General features: G+C 44.3%; 2 protein-coding genes across 5 annotated transcripts in view; one reads left to right on the top strand and one right to left on the bottom strand.

Annotated features, from left to right (window-relative positions):
• The window catches only part of CTNNA2 (catenin alpha 2), a 417182-nt gene that overhangs the window by 200500 nt on the left and 199251 nt on the right, over nt 1–17431 (bottom strand). The window contains exon 1 of one of the 4 annotated variants that reach the window (XM_082236386.1): nt 11197–11463. The exons of the other annotated variants lie outside the window; for them this stretch is intronic. The gene's annotated coding sequence lies outside the window, so the exon portion shown is untranslated. Of the gene's footprint in view, nt 1–11196; nt 11464–17431 lie in introns of those variants that run through there. 4 annotated transcript variants of the gene reach the window in all.
• Nucleotides 11654–15362, top strand: LRRTM1 (leucine rich repeat transmembrane neuronal 1). The gene has a single exon (XM_082236505.1). The coding sequence runs from the start codon at nt 12312–12314 to the stop codon at nt 13878–13880; it is 1569 nt and encodes a 522-aa protein (XP_082092631.1). The 5' UTR covers nt 11654–12311; the 3' UTR covers nt 13881–15362.

Below are 17431 nucleotides of genomic sequence, written 5' to 3'. Positions count from 1 at the left end.
ATTCCACAAGTGGGGAGCGATCACTGTAAAGGCCCTGTTATGCCAGTCAGGCAGCCCTGCTGATGGCCACATAACCTGTCCTCACCTGCCTACTGTATGGTCTGAGGTGCCCGATTTAGGGAAGGTGCACTTTTAGGTACTTGGGTCCCAAGCCACCTTGACTTGGACCAAGTAGCTCCCTGGCAGCCTGTGCAGCACTTTCAGGACCAGGAACACATGGTCCCATTGGACTGCTCCACTTACAATCCTAGCAGCTGCATTATGTACTAGCTGAGATTCTGGGTCATCTTTCAAGGGAAGCCCCACATTGCAATAGCCCGTACAGGAGGTCCAAAGCACGGACAGCTGAGGCCAGGCTCTCCTCATCCATCAAACTACATACATCATTTGCTTGCTTTGAAATTTCAAATTGCAGAATCCATTGCAATATGATTGCAATCTGTTTTACCTGATTTTAATACTTTTTCTTTAAATTGTTGTAACCCATGTGGAACCCAATGGTGCAGGGCAGGTAAGAAATCCAAATAATAATAGTACACATTTGGTCTGGGTTTTGGGAGATAATACATGTGAATAGTCCCGCGAAAAGACCCATGAAGCTACTGCATCCAAGTATTCTAGAATTGCTACTACTACTAATAATAAATATGCATGTAGGTCACCTCATTAACAGACTTTATAGTTACATATTTGTACCTGCTATCTGGGGAGCTACTGGTGATAACAGCAAGTGCATCTACAGTGAATGGATGTGCATTTAGCACATTGTCAAAATAAATAGGGTGATCTGAATAAGCAGATCCAATCCTCACAGAGGATAACACATTCCATGTGCTAATGAAGCAACAGCTTGAAAATTAACAACACTTACCTCAGCACCTTGAAGTTTTCTTGGGCTGAAAATTAGTGACATTTTAGTGAGGGTGGAGAAGCAGGTCAAATGCCACATTAATCTAACTTATTGGCTCCTTATTCAACTGAAATTCTTTTAAAAAACCCATTTAGCAGGGTCCGTGTACCAAATGTCAGCAGCACTCCGGATGTAAATATCAGAGAAATAACTCATTTAACTTACTACTCTTGAAGTCATCTTTCCCTCCCTGATTTTCTCTTTAAATGTTCCCTTTATAAGAAGCACCATGGTTCACTGCACTTGAAAATTAAAGACGACAGAGTAAAGATCAAAGTTTGAGTTTGCCCACTGCCAGCCACAAAGGGAAATTAAAATCACTACTCAAATTCCATTTTTACAGCTTGCTGATGGATATAAGCTTAGAAAAATATAAGCATCAGAAAGCCCACTCTTGTACCCTGAAGAGTAAGCTCTAAACTTTTGACTGCTGCTGATCATTAGGATGAGCAAGGAAAACATGGTAATTTAAGAAGATAACTAAGTGGTACCCCCACTGGCGGAGGAAGAGGAGGGAGCATCCTGCCCCCAACAGCGCGATCCTGGCAGGATGCCATCGTGACTGTCCTCACCCCCAGGACGCATGCCCCACCCCTGCGGGCAGCTTGCCCCACCCCCAGGACGCACACCAGCCCCACCCCCACTTGCTCTCCGGCCCCCTCCGGCATGAAGCTCCACCACTGGGTACCCCCTGTTTGTGGCAGATTTCAGAACAACAATTATTCAAATATAAGGATAACATCAAACATAATCATTTTCAGGATGATTAGTCCAATGCTGTTATGATGGATTGTTTTTATACAGGGGCGGGGACTAGATCCATCACCATCCCAGCCTGACCAGCATTAAGGCCATGTGAGATTGAAACACTTCCATCCTCACACGGGGGCACATAGCTGCTCAAGGTAAAGGTATCCCTGACCATTAGGTCCAGTCGCGGATGACTCTGGGGTTGCATGCTCATCTCATTCTATAGGCCGAGGGAGCTGGTATTTGTCCGCAGACAGCTTCCGGGCCTTGTGGCCAGCATGACTAAGCCGCTTCTGGTGAACCAGAGCAGTGCATGGAAATGCCATTTACCTTCCCGCCGGAGCGATACCTATTTATCTACTTGCACTTTGGCATGCTTTCGAACTGCTGGATGGGCAGGAGCAGGGACTGAGCAACGGGAGCTCACCCCGTTGCGACAGTGCCACTGTTCAAGGGGTGGTTAAATGGTTCTATTTAAGGAGGCAGTGCAAGACCTGTTTTCATCTTCAGATCAATCTCCAGAGAGGGAAAACATTTAGTCTGATAAATAAGTATGAAACTATCTCACATAGAAAAGGGTTTGGGTAGGGCAAGAGTGGTGATGACCCCTTCCCTGTCCTTTCTCTCTCTCTCAATAGCTAAAGCAGGGCAAGCCTCAAAAGCACACAAAAAATAAGCAGGGGGAAGGACAAGCCTATGACTACCCACTTTAAGCCAATCAAAGCCAGGCATTCTTCATATGGGTGTTGCTCTTTCTAAAGCTGTGTGTACATGTAGTTCATAACCTTCCAAATAAGAGAACCAGAGCAGGTGGGGGCCACACAACTTTTCTCCCAGGAGAAGAAGCAAGGATGACAACAGAGACCTCTTCTGAACCAAGGCACAACACTATAGATGCCAAGTATTTGTGCTGTTGTACTGCTAAAGGGTCCATTGTTTCTTTTTCAAGGGGGTGGGAGGTCAGGGACCTCCTAGGCCCCACCCAAGTTTAGGTTGCACCAGCCTGTCATTTTCTGCATTTCCCCTCCCTCCTACAGCCAGCATGAAACTCAGGGAGATGGGTCAGGTAGGAGAGACTCCTAAGAGAGATGGGCTGAATATGGCCTGGGAGGGCAGGCAAAGTTTTCACATCCCTTCCTTAAATGAATTCAACCACTGCAGCACTTAAAGGATACACTCCCTGTGGGATGTATCATTCACTGAAGCAGTCAAATACAACATTTCCTGTTTCCTAGAGTGGACACACAAAGGAGAATGTAGCTCCAGATGGGGAGGACTCCCTGTCACACATGATCTGGAGCATCCTTCCCCAAGTAGATGGGCGTGACCCTAGCAGACCCTATAAAGGCGCTAGTCATGCAGCCATCTCCCTCTCTTGCTCTTTTGGCCCTTTGGCTCTTGCACCTGCTCTTTTGCCATCTTCCTTCTGCTGGTTCTTAGCCAGCAGCACATGGTTCATCCTTACAGAGGATGGAAGCCACAAGGTGGAATGTCTGAGGCCTAGCTCAGACTTCTTTTCTCTACACAAGTACCTGCAACTACAAGATAAAGGTTGCCTTCAGGACAATACTGTGAACTGAATGTAAATAAACTTTACCATTTCTTTTAAAAGAAGACTGTTGTGTCATTATTGTTCTTAAGAGGGAACTAAAGGGGAAATTTGCCAGGAACAATCCAATCTGGACAAGCCAGACTGGATTGCTCAACTCAAATGATTCTAACAAACCATCAACTTGCTTCCAGCAATGTGCAAGGGAATGTGCTCTGCTACTAGCTCACTAGTGTGAGTGAAGAAGGATAATATTTAGTCAATATATCCTCTCCTGCTATCCACAACATTCCCACACTCCCAACTCCCCACCACAGTAAACCGAACATCTCAATGTACCACACAATCTACCATCCATTTACTCTGGAGCAATCGCTCGGATTAATGCAACATCATTGAAACATCTACAGGGCAACCGATCTGTGGATTATGACAGGTTCCATGTGCTTATTTGCCTGGCCTAAACACAGTTTTGTTTCCCTAATAGGGTGAGACATATTATTAATTTATCTTTATATCATATTGCATCCCTAAGCCTGGGGGTGGATAAAGACATGAGTAATATATAAATATTAAGTATACAGGAAAGGAAAATAACTTCATCCACCAGTGTAAAAATAGCACATATTTTATAGTTTCTTAAACCCTGGTAGGCTGCCTAGATATATGCATGTATACACACGCCTTCATTCCTCGAAGATGCTGGAGCTTTGGCACACCGCCAGCAAACATATCTCCATGTGCTTTGCTGTTTAAATGTGGCAAACTGATTTATATTGCTAAGAAGGCACTCTTGGGTGATCTCAAGGCCTTTTTGCACATTACAGAACTCCACCTTGGAAGTATTTTGCAGAAGGAAGCAATGTGCTAAATGTGTGTAAGCCAACACATGAAACAACTGCACACAGGCCCATTTTATCCACATGACTACATGTTTTTAAAACTGCGATCAGGCTATGCATTCTATTTAATTTTCACACAAGGAATGCACATGGATTGCCAGGGCAGCCTTTGTTGGGATTCTGTAACTTCATGTCAACAAGGGTTGCTAACTGGAGTTGGTTACATGTAACAGATTTTGTCAGTTCTTAATCAGCTACAGGTATGTTTCTGGGCACAATTCAATAGTGCCTATGAAGCACTACACAGCTTGGGACAAAGGCGTCTAAAAACTGCCTTTTTATCACATAAGTCTATTCAAACACTGTGTTCAGCAACTGAGGCTCTCCTCCATATTCCACCACCACCTAGTTAGCTGGTGGTGAGAGGAGGCAAGGTCTTTTTGGTTGTTGCACCCCATTTATGGAATGTCCTCCCCAGGGAAGCTCACCCAACAGCATCCTTGATGTCACCCCAGTGTCTAGAAAATATATTATTTACTGCCCACTGTTTGAACTATCACTATGAATTTACTGCTTTGGTAAAGATTGTTTTAACCATTGTTCTGCTCTTTGTAGTTTGTTTTTATTCCAGTCCTTTATCATCCTTATTCTATATTGCCGTGAAAATTTAACTGAAGGGTAGATGAAACACGGTTTCAAATGAAAAAGGAGAAGAAGAAATACCTGCCATACTGAATCAGTGCACTGATCTGTCAAGCCAAGTATAGCATACCTTGCCCAGCAATGGTCCCCAGGCCCTCTGCAGGCGGCTTACCCAGCCTTGCTCTGTGGCAGGAGTATGAAACCTGTGGCCCTCCAAATGCGGCTTAACTACAAATCCCATCACATCATCATCTTGGGCTGGAACTGATGTGCTTTGGGGTTCAGCAATCCCTCCCATCCTTAATATATGATATACCTTTTGGAGACACCACAGTCTGAATGATACACCTTCTCCATGGAAAATGAGTGTTCCAGCACTGAGCTATGATTGTACCCTTAAGAATGAAGGAGGGGAGTTTTAAAGAAATTGATATTAGGCAGGTCCCTTTTTTGCATTATTTTTGACCATATATATCTCGACTTTAGCATATAACTTAACGATATACATTTATTAAATTCTGTTGATTTTTATCTATATCTTGATCATTTTATTAGGGTGGCTGTTTTAAAGTGTCCTTATTGCTATTTTTAATGAATATTTTACACCATTTTATGCAAACCACTTAGCTTTTTTTTTTAACTCTGGTGCATAAATCTTGTTAAAATAAATAAATATGGAACGTCTGAGTTTCATCGGCAGCAATGCATCTTTTTGCTAAAATAACTGTTGAGTTGGTTCTAAAACAAACACACAGATAAAACTCCTACGGAACAAACCACACCTGTAAAAAGCAACAACACCCTCCTCTTTTACATGATCATTAGAACTGGATAAGCCCTGTCCTATTTTGCATCTGGTCATCCTGCAAAGAGGAGAAACAGGCAAACACCTTTTTCTAATCAACAGTGGGTCCCATGTTGTAGGTAGCTCCCATTGTTGACTTGAAGCTAGAGAACATGAATGTGAAGGTAACATTGTGTCAACAAAACAGGATATCACAAATATGATGGGGGGAGCAATATATTAGTATAAGATAATTCAGAGAATCGTGGTTTTTTTTTAAAAAAATGATATCAGTTACACCAGTGTTACCACTATGAATATTTTTTGCTTATTCCTTTCCCACAAGTTTACTTAAATGGGTCTTTTGCTGCCTAATTTTGCATATATTTAGTCACTTTCCTCTAAATACATGTATGCTGCTTACCATCTAACAGCTAAGTTTTAATAAAAGCTCATTTAAATCTGTTAATTTATACAAATCTGCCACTGGGTAGATTTAAATTTTGGGGGGAAGAATGGGGGAGTGTGGGAGTGTAGTGTTTTAGCACCGATGAAAGCCTAAAGTGAGGGAAAGAATGAGGACACTTCCAGAATAATTTGATCAGAAACATGTTTCACTGCATATAGATATAGGTAAATATTGATATTGGTATTGATATAGCAAAGAGAGACTGAGGAAGTAATGTTTTGATTGGTTGGTTTAATAAGAATTCCTAATTAAGGGAGGGAATGGCTTTTTTCTGCATGAGAAAAGTTTAGCCAACTTGGGTGACCTGTATTCCTGGCCTAAAGAATTCCTGTATGGCACACCCCGTTCAGTGTTGCAGAAAGGCAAAAAATAACATAGCAATTTAATAAATTTATCCACATGGGATTATTGTGTGGTACTGATGGAATTAATGTGTGTTTAGTCACTGAAGGACCTTGCTATGAGGTAGGATTGGATTTAATTGATCTCATCTTCCTCTGAATTATGCAATTACTTGTGCCATCCTCAAGACTGCAATAGGACATCAGGTGTGGAATCATATGGGCAAAGGAAGGTATTGTAGGGAGCAAACATCTTCCTTGCAGTAATAAGCTGGAACTCCCAGAATCCTCCTGAAAAACTTCTGGGTCAGATGTCAGGGACTGGCAGGTCTCTGAGGAGTGTGTGGAAGAGTCAGGGCCCCCTGAAGCTAATCTAAGGGAAGGGGCTAATAGAAGGGGGGAAATCTAAGCAGTCAGTAATGAAAGGAGGAGGTCAGAACATGGCAGGAATGGAGGAAGAGACTGTTCTGGAGAGGAACAGGATGATAAGACTCCCCTCCGCCCCCTTCCCCACTGTCTCCAAGGATCAGGAGGGGCTTCAAAAGGCAGGCAGAGCAGCAACTTTCATGTAGAAGAAACCACATGTTGTTTATGAATGCCCCATCAGGCGAGGGTACTTAGGTTTGGATGGAGGCATGGTCATGCCATTGCTCCAGCAGTCCAGCTCAGGGCAGAAGCCTGGGGAGGAGATACCAGCTACTTAGTTGCCAAAACGGTGTGTGTGCTCAGTGCACCTGCAAGTGTGTGCTTTCTCAATAGAGAATTAAACCACAGTCTCTTTGTCCTCTTGGGCTAGGTGTGCTCAAGTCATGAAGTCATCTCACCAGTCTTACTTGCTATAGACCACAAGAGCTGGGTCCAACATCTAGGAGGTAGGATGCAACTGCTGCATAGCACTTGTAGCAGAATCTGTTTACTGTAAGTGCTACCATAAAGTAGCAGTGTGGTGCAATCCTATCCCCCTTTGTTAAGAACTAAGCTCTACTGAATCCCATCAGGCTTGCTACCAGGTATGCAAAGGACTGCAGCCCAGGAATGGTTTCTGGAGGAAAGATGACACAGAACATTGCTGATTTGTTACCACACGGAATGCTGGGGAGAGAACAGCCTGTCTAGATAGATATCCATGGAATTCTGTAAAATTTATCCCAAAGTTACATGCTGCTGCTTTCTAAAATAGTGGTACTGGAGGCTTTAAATTGGAACCAGCAAAGGTAGGAGAAGGAAGGGATGCAAACTCTTCCTCTACTGCCTTCTCAAATACCTTTGCTTTTTTCTATTCTAGTTCTCAGCAACTTTTTCTAGAAAAGATGCAGGTCTAGTACGGTGGATGCTCGGGTTGCGAATATGATCTGTGCAGGATGCATGTTCTCAACCCACAGCTGCATGTCTGCACATGTGCGGGTTGTGATTTGGCACTTCTGCGTATGCGCAAAGCACGATTTAGCACTTCTGCACATGCATGACTGCCGAAACCTGGAAGTAACCCGTTCCAGTACTTCTGGGTTTCAGCTGTCCATAACCCCCCCCAAAAAAAAATGCAACCTGAAGCTTCTGTAACCCAAGGTATGACTCTAACACATGGCCTCCCGTCTCCCTTCCATCAGTTCCTAGTTACAGTTTCCAGTGGTTGCTTCTGCCCCCCACCAAAAAAAAATAATAATAAAAAATCAGGAGGGGGGGAGTTCTACAGCACATCCTGTTCTGTGCAGGTCCTGAGATACATTTCTTCCATGTCTGTTAAATGACTGATCTTCTATGTCCCACAACAAGCACAAGTGAATTATACTTTGTAGAGACCACTTCTACAAAGAGTCCTTTGCACAGTTCTTCTCTTGTTCACAAGTCATCCCAAGGGAAGCAAAAATCCAGGTCACCCATGAGTATTCTTGTGCAGATAGGAAACTAAGATCAGGGAGTAATGATCTGTTTAAAATATCCCATGAATTCATGGTTTAACAGGAATTTGGAAACCAGATCTCTTTGTCATGGATACTTTAGTTGTGATGCACTGCAGGGGGCTGGACTAGATAATCCTTGGGGTCCTTTCCAACTCTATGATTCTATGGAACCCAACACTCTAGGCATTGCAGATTTCCAGCATTTTAATGATGCATAAACATGGTTTAAAGAATACACACAAAGATTGTTGTTGTTTTTTTCCTCTTCCACTTAATTTTTCTTGTTAGTTAAATATGCTATTAAAAAATAAAATTAAAATATTAACATGGAAACCTGAGACTGTTGGCTCCCTTGGAAGCAATGGTGCCTGTTGAATGTTAGGACTAGCAGGGTGGAAGGTAGGGAGGCCAACAGCAGGGGGAGTCAGAGCCAGTGACAGGCAGAGGCAACTAATTCTAGTTTTGCCCCCATCCTTCCCTGTTGCATTCTTGAAGGGCAATACTGGCCCAGAATACCTGAAGGAGCATCTCTACCCCCATTGTTCAGCCTCTGAGGTCCACCCCCATTGTTCAGACTGAGGTCCAGCGCCAAGGGCCTTCTGGTGGTTCCCTCACTGCAAGAAGTGAGGTTACAGGAACCAGGCAGAGGGCCTTCTCTGTAGTGGTGCCCACCCTGTGGAACGCCCTCCCATCAGATGCTTTAACATCTTTCTGCTGTTTACCACCACATGGACTCCAATGGTTTAGGGCAGCACATGTGCTTTCATTGGTCTCCCTGGCACTTCTAGGCAGGGCTGGGAGAGACTCCCTGCCTGAAACCATGGTGAGCCACTGCCAGTCAGGATGGCCAATGCTAAGCTAGATAGACCAATTTGTCTCACTCACTATAAGGCTTTTTTTTTTAAAATACTCCTAAGATTTTAGCCTTAGAGAGCCTGTGTCTTTTTCAGCTCATCTGAGCATTCCATATCTTTAAAGCAATCAGGTACTGAAATGTGCTAAAGAGCTTTTTGAAATAGTATTACTGATCACCACCACACACTGCTACCACCAATTCTGAAACTTGCAGACAGATTTGCAGCGTCTCCATTTGCAGAGGACAGTCAAAATCTTTGAGCAGGAACTCAGGTTGACCACTTGACCCATTGAAGATATGCATTACCAATGCCTTTCACATCCACTATGACTTAAGCTACCTTCCATGTTTACCATGACTCACTCCTAGGATACAGAAAGTTGCCACCCAGTGCATCTGTGCAACCTTTGGCAATCAATTTTACATCCTTTCGTCTGCCTTCCTGCCTTGCTCTCTACCAACTTCCATGCTGGTTTTGTATACATTGCTTCCACTGGGCAGGATCAGCTGGCAAAGGTCCACCTGAGCAGGGAATAAAGAAACAGGGGGAGGAGTCTGAGTCTTCCTCACCTCCCCAAAAAGAGATGCACCTGGGAGTCAGGCTTTGCATTTTGCTTAAGCGCCCAGGTATGCATATTAAAATAAATGAGAAATGTTGAAAAGTGCAGGCCGAACTTTGCAAATAATAAATTCAAGCTTTGAATACACTGTGCCTGAATGCTTCTTATCTCTGCATTTTTGACATTATTTTTCATAGGTGATGTTTGGGAGGATTTTCCCAAAATGGCAATTCTAACTTATCTTCTTTCTTTCTTTTCTGTTTAATGATGCATCACAGCTAATGCAAATTCAGGAGAAATCAAGATTTCAGTCAATACTAGCCAAAGGACAAGAAGAAGCCCACCATCTCAAAACCCTCCTCAACGGAGCAGCTTTCAAATGAGTATCCCTTTTATTACCTGGCATGCCTATTTTATGCAACACCTCGATAAACACGTCAACTGTGCCAGGATCGAAAAATCAAGTATCAAAATATTGAGGCGTGAACCACCTGCTCTGAAAGTACTGGCAATCAGCAGACTTTGGGGTATGTTGAAAAGAGGGGGAAATAGGGGAAAGATTGGAGAGTATTTCCCTGGCAACAGAGCAGTACTTGTTCCCCAAGTCACTAAAGGATGCAGAAAACGCCTGTCAACAATGGCCTTTTCCAAATCCAATGAAGGTCGAAAATTAGCAGGCAGGCAATTCTTAGTCTATCGAACAAAACAACAGCAGAGTCATTGAGGGCTGGAAGTCTAATCCTTCCAGCTTTACCCCCTTCACACACACACACGAAGTAAACTGCATGGTAGTTAGATTCCCAAATGCTTGCATCCAAAACGCACGCATCACGTTTCCGAATGCTGTAGCGTATAGCGCTGCAATTTTGTTTTGTCACAAAGATGTCATTAGCAAGAGCATATGCTAAACACCTAGATGCAGTAGGGTACGAAGCCCGAATAGTATTCCGTTCCCACATGAACCCAGTGATGGTTGCAGGAGCCTCCTACCCCTCCCCCCCCTTTCGCAAAAAGAAAGAAACGTTGCTCCAAAACAGGCGTCAAAATGAAAGAAGAAGGCAAAAAAGGAACGGGGTGTGCGCCACGCACGTTTCTCGCCCGCAGGAACAAAACGAGAAAAGAAAAAGGGGGAAAAGTCAGTGCCTCATCTCGAGCAACCAAATATCCTCCAAATGTCGTAATTTGGACACATCTCTCCTGAAAGCCCCCCTCCCCCCCAGCCTGACTCGTATGCGCTGGGACCCTTTAAACAAAGAGGAGCGGCTGGTGGGGAGAGGGAAAGGGGTCCCTGTTTTGGTCGCCTCCTTAAGAAATGCCTCGCCGCTGCAGCTGTCGATTGCGCGCGCGCGCGTGCATACGTGTGTGTGTGTTTGAGCAAAGGCGAGCGGAGCTTAAAGTATTTTCCATTTCATCAGAGAACATATATCCCTTTACTGGTTCACTAAAATGTTGGCTTTTTTTTTTTTTTTTTAATGCCCACCCCTTTTCCCATTCGCCCCTGTCTGCTGCGAAGCGCGGCGCAGGCATACAATCGCCGAGAGCTCACGACGCTCAGTGAGCGCTCGGTGCCTCTGCGTGCTGTAGCTACATACTGCTTCTGCTGGAAGGAAGGGATCCTGGGCTGCCGCTCTCGCTCTCTGCTCTTAAGCATCTCCGAACCAGCAAGGCGAACCAGCAATGGGGAATAAAGCCATCTTTATGCCGCCGGTCCGGTCAGGGAAGGAATGGTAAAGCTGCATCAGAGGAGTCAATAAAAAACAAAACAAAAACAAAAAAAATTGGTGCTTGCCGCCGCCCGCGTCTGCAAGGATGGACATGAAAGGGAATGTCAAATCCTGGGAAGCCGTTAAGTAAAGAGGTTTTGGTTTTTTTGGGTTTTTTTGGAAGGGGTTTCTCTCTCTTTTTCCCCCCTTTCATTTTTTTCTCCTTGCCCTCCCCCTCCTCTCTCTCCCTCCCCACGTCACAGTATTAACCGCAGAGGAAGGGAGGGAAGAAAAAAAAAAGAACAGAGGGGGAGAGAAGGGAGAGGGGGGAAAAGGCAAGGAAGGAAGGAAGGAAGATCAAGCCTTATGCCCATACTTCTGAAACTTGAAGGTCCTGGGAGTCAGCTTAAAAATCAGGGAGGAGAGTGGAGAGGAGGGGAGAGAAGCTAGCTGGACTTGCCTCTCGCCCTTTGAGACGGAGCAAAGTGAGACATTGTGAGCCTGCCAGCCTCACAGAACGCTGAAAGAGACAGAATTTGTAGCAACAGAGAGCTCTTTTGGAGCCTTGCATATAATTAAGTCCAAACACAAAGGAAGCCGCTGAATGGAGGTTGTCACTCTCTGGAAAAGGGTGGGTAAGGCACTTTTTAATTTCATTCTTTCGTGAAGAGAGAGGTCTTTTTTTTCTTTTTTCTTTCTAAAAGAATTGTTCTTTTCTATGCCGCGGCAGCTAAAATGGACAAGACCCCTTGTACCTTTTGAATGCCTCTCTGAACTTTAATGCTGTACAGATTTTTGCATGCTGTTTTGTTTTGTTCTTTTTTAAAAACAGGGCAAAAGCCCCGAAAGTGAAATCTTTGGCCCCCATGGTTCTCTTGTTTTTGCCTCGCCCCCACCCCCTCGCCCCCTGTTTTACATACAATATGATGCAGAATTCGTAAAGGGAACTGTCGGACAAAAGATTCAATGGACATTCTCGAGCGCATTTGGGGATATTCTCGCTAATGGATTTCCTTCTTATTGGTGTCTGTTTAAACTGGCTGCTGAGGAAGCCCCCTGGGTTGATCCTGTGCACACTGGGTCTCTTTTTCAAAATGCTTCCAGCCGTGAATAGTGGGTGTCCGCAGCTCTGCCGGTGCGAAGGGAGACTCTTCTACTGTGAGTCCCTGAATCTCACAGAGATGCCGCACAACCTGTCGGGTGTGATGGGCTTGTCGTTGCGGTACAACAGCCTTTCCGAGCTGCCTGACGGACAGTTCACAGGGTTAATGCAACTCACGTGGCTATATCTGGATCACAATCACATTTGCTCAGTGGAGGAAAATGCCTTTGAAAAGCTGCGGCGAGTTAAGGAGCTCACCCTGAGTTCCAACAAAATCACACAACTGCCCAACACCACCTTCCGGCCCATGCCCAACTTGCGCAGTGTGGATTTATCCTACAACAACCTGCAGGCTCTGGAGCCGAACCTGTTTCACGGCTTGCGGAAGCTGACGACGTTGCACATGCGGTCCAACGCCATCAAGTTTGTGCCTGTCCGAATATTCCAAGACTGCCGCAGCCTGAAGTTCCTGGACATAGGATACAATCAGTTGAAAAGCCTGGCTCGAAACTCTTTTGCAGGCTTGTTCAAACTCACCGAGTTGCACCTGGAGCACAATGACTTGGTGAAAGTGAACTTGGCCCATTTCCCCAGGCTCATCTCCTTGCACTCCCTCTGCTTACGCAGGAATAAAGTCACTATCGTGGTGAATTCCTTGGACTGGACATGGAAATTAGAGAAACTGGACCTCTCGGGCAACGAGATTGAATACATGGAGCCTCACGTTTTTGAAAGTGTACCTCAACTCCAGTCCCTGCAGCTGGATTCCAACCGGCTCACCTACATCCACCCAAGGATCCTAAACTCCTGGAAGTCCCTCGTGAGCATCAGCCTTTCTGCAAATGTCTGGGATTGTGGACGTAACATTTGCGCCTTGGCCTCTTGGCTGAGCAACTTCAAAGGCCGCTACGACAGCAACCTCCTCTGTGCCACCCCTGAATACACACAGGGTGAGGATGTCTTAGATGCAGTATATGCTTTTCACTTATGCGAAGATGCAACGGACCCAACGATGGACATTGACCTCCTGTCTGCTGTAGCAAACAACAGTGACCAAACATTCAGCTACAGCCCTGCCACAATGAACTATGATGTGCAGGATATCGAAGGGGATAGAACGACAAATGCCATCACGGTAACTATGCCCAACGAGAACACCGAGAATGCTGTTCAGATCCACAAGGTGGTCACAGGGACCATGGCCCTCATCTTCTCGTTCCTCATAGTAGTTCTGGTGTTGTACGTTTCATGGAAGTGTTTCCCTGCCAGCCTTAGGCAACTGAGACAGTGTTTTGTGACACAGCGCAGGAAGCAAAAACAAAAACAAACCATGCATCAAATGGCTGCTATGTCAGCCCAGGAGTATTACGTTGATTACAAACCCAACCATATTGAAGGTGCTCTGGTGATCATTAATGAGTATGGATCCTGTACTTGCCACCAGCAGCCAGCAAGGGAATGTGAGGTGTGATTTAATTCTTTTCCAGTGGGGGATTTAACACGGTGTGTGCAACCAAATAGCAGTGGGCAAATTAAAGGACAGTTGGAGGGTTGACGTTTGCTTACCAATGCCCTTCTTTGCTGAAATTGTTTAAAAAAATAAAAAGAGGAGCTGTCCCAAAAAAAGAGAGACTTGATATTTTAGCTTTATTGTGGCTTAAAACCTTCAAGACATTCAACTTTCAAAAAGAAATAAGATATTTCACATTAACAGCTCTCTTTACAGATCTGTCAATATTCAGAAAAAAAATCAGAGTGTAAAAAAGTACCAATTATTGATTTTTTTTGTAAAACTACAACAAAAATATGTTTAAAATAAAAGCAAAATAGCATTTACAGTTTTTACAGACTTGTGTACGTTACCTGGATTGTGCACATGGAAATATATGGGGGGGGCAGAAAGAGAGAGAATGAGAGCGGGAGGGAGGGAGGGAGCATGAATTTTATCTCTCTTGCCCATGTAGCTGTTTAAAGTAAGCCAAAAAGAAACACACATTTGAATTAATTTGATGGGTTCGTGGTGCGAAAATTATTGGGTACTTGTGGTTGGTTGTACCATGATGTGGATTGTGAATTTGAATACAGGGCACTGAAAATTATTTTCTCCTCCTTATTATGCTACCTGTAAAACCTATATATAGTCTCCAAGGGGCTGGTCTGATTGGAAAAGTGGATGTTCCAGTAGCTGCTGTGTCACTCTGTCAACACTGCAGAGGGCTTAAAAACACACCTTCCTTGTAAGTTGCTTTAAGAGCCTCACACAAAAAAATGCAGCCTCTCTGTCTGTCTCTGTCTGTCTGTCTGTCTGTCTCTGTCTCTCTCTCTCTCATTTGGGATCAAAATGGACCCCATCACAATATTCCAATTGGTGGGATAGGGTTGGGCAAAACAGCAACAGAAAGCCTGCTCCAACTTGCCATTTTGACCTCTTCCTCTGAGGACTCAAAGACTTATATCAGGTCTCCCACTATCTCTCCCCCCAAATTCACTGTTTTATGTGGTAGCCCCCCCAAAAAAGTAAGGGGAACTATTCCATCCATGCTCCACAGAGCAAGGTGAGAGAGAGGGGGGGGGATTCATTTGTAATGGCAAAAGCTCTGTGCATGTGGCTCAGGAGTAAAATCCTCAGCATAACACACCAAAGGTATCTTTGCATACAGAATGGTTAGAATATGCCTCTGGTTGCAACAGCGAGACCATATAAGAAGAAGAAGTGGGGGCAGGGGGACGTAGCCCATCCCTAGGTGGCCTTATTAGTCAGTGTGTGTGTGTGTGTGTGTGAGAGAGAGAGAGAGAGAGAGATCACACATTTTGCATCTCTGGCTCATTGCTTGAGTGGATGTCATTAAGTACAATCAGCAAAACTTGCCATCAAAGCTACTTGGTGGTTTTCCTTCAGTGCTCCTCTAAAAAAATGGCTGCATTATGTTAGCCCCTTCCCTCATGTTTTTTTTTTAAAACCTGTCACCCCCTAAGCTATGGCCAAATCTCCCAAGTGCACTTTTAGAATAGTATGCAGGCCTACACACCATACCTGTGGAATTTCCCCCTCCGTAAAATGCAAAATCAGACAAGTGCATATTTCTCTCATCATAATCAGATAGTTTATCGTTGAAGTGAAGAAAGGATGAGTGGGTTCCCCCCACCCCCACAAGCAACACATGCTTTGCCTATTTTTCATGAGTAGCAGAGACAGAAGCAAATGCCACAGTGGTATCTTACATTTAATTATCTCAAAATGTCACTGCTTTGAAGCAAATAGATGTAGGAAGGAGCTAACACCTGCTTGAAAATGCAATAAATAAATAAAAGTGTGGGGTGGAGGATGGGGCTAGAGGTCCATAAAATGCATACAAGGTGTGAGTTCAGCTAGACTCCCCCTCCCAACCCCCTAAACCCCTCCCAACATAGCAGTTCCTTCTCCTGGCAGGGAAATAGACAATGTTTACTCTATCTGGCCAACTCCTGAACCACCAATAAAGCACAACCTAAATTGAATTACAGAGCCCAAAGCGATAAATAGGGTTGCTTTAAGTTAGGAGAGGGCACATTCTTCCCTGCAAAGCCTAATGCCACACTGAATGTACATGTCCCAAACCCTGTTAGACTTCAGTTAAAGGTTCTGGCATTTGCAGAATGGCTAGAGGCAGCCTCCTACTGGAGCAAAGGTGGCATAGTTAAGAACAACACATATTTTGTGCAATGCTGAGTTAAGAGGAAATCATGCAGATTTCTCTCAATCATGATATCCTTTTCGGGCACTTTGCTTGGTGAATATCTGGAGAATGTAGCTTTCAAAAGCCCCATAAATCTGTACAAAGCTATCAGCAGTGCCTTTTTGTGTAAATATATATTTAGATGCTTTATTCAAAGAGGTATGACGAGAAATACTCGAATGGAACTGCTATATGTAAGTGATAGCAATACAATCCTTGCCAGTAATGGGCAGCTCTCCTTGACTCCTGTTGCTACATGGATAGATTGTTGGGGGTGGCAAGACATATGCATGAATTTTCATGGATGTGTATGGTTGTTTAGAATTGCATGACTTTGCTTTAAGGTTACAGGGTGTGCAAGATGGCACTTAGAGACTCTGAAAGAACTTGATCAGGAATTGGCTGTGTTTCTAGTTGTGCAGAGGATGGGCAGACAGAAAAGCCGGCAGACAGGCAGGGGAGAAGAAGTAGTAGCAGCACCAATGGGCAGAAATGAGCAAAGATGTCTGGCCCCTTCCTATGGTTGCAATTTTAAACCAGGTACTGCAAGATTTTATTTGATTTCAGTCATGCTTTGGAAGTCCATTCCCTTTGCTGCTACTTTACCAGCATGAGCCAATACCATAATGTATTAGCAGTCTAGTTCTGAAAGGCAAAGTGCATGCTGTTGTCAAAATTTTGCATAAAAAAACCATTGCAGTGTCAATTGCTTTTAGATGTTTCACCAAAAGTGGTGGGAAATGGGTAAAGTGAAAGAAGGAGAATAAGCAGAACAGGACACATGGGAAATCCCAACACATGGGGCAAATGAAGAAGTAACCCAGTAACAAACCCCCGCCAAAAAAACAACAACAACCAATCCACACCAATCCTGGTACTCCATGGGCTACTTTCAAGACAATGAAAAGTTATCACAAGAAATGAATTAATAATTGCAGGCCCAAAGGGCAAACATTGATTTCCTGCAATCCAAATCAGATTGCAGTCATTCCCACCTTTCCAGGCAGCTGTCAGAGATCTGATTAAACACCACTGCATTTAAAGTGCATGTGTAACAGCAGCAACAGGAGAGAGAGCTCTGACCGGAGCTCTTTCTAATTCCCACACTGAACTAACTGACCACAGTATCAAAAGCATCTGTTTGCTTTCACCAATTAAACTGGCGATGAGACAGGCAGACAAGCAGGCACCCCCCAAAATTTAAACCCTGCCTCACAGGAGGTTTTCTGGTACAAGCATCAATCCTGTTGGCATATGTCTTTTCTACACACATACACACCTACACAAGCGCATACCGTCATGATTT

This window comes from Podarcis vaucheri (genome assembly GCF_965113315.1).
Source record: "Podarcis vaucheri genome assembly, chromosome: 9".
In the NCBI taxonomy this organism is placed as follows: Eukaryota; Metazoa; Chordata; class Lepidosauria; order Squamata; family Lacertidae; genus Podarcis; species Podarcis vaucheri.
Note: the sequence above shows the minus strand (reverse complement) of the source record. Positions and strands in the feature narration are given on the sequence as shown.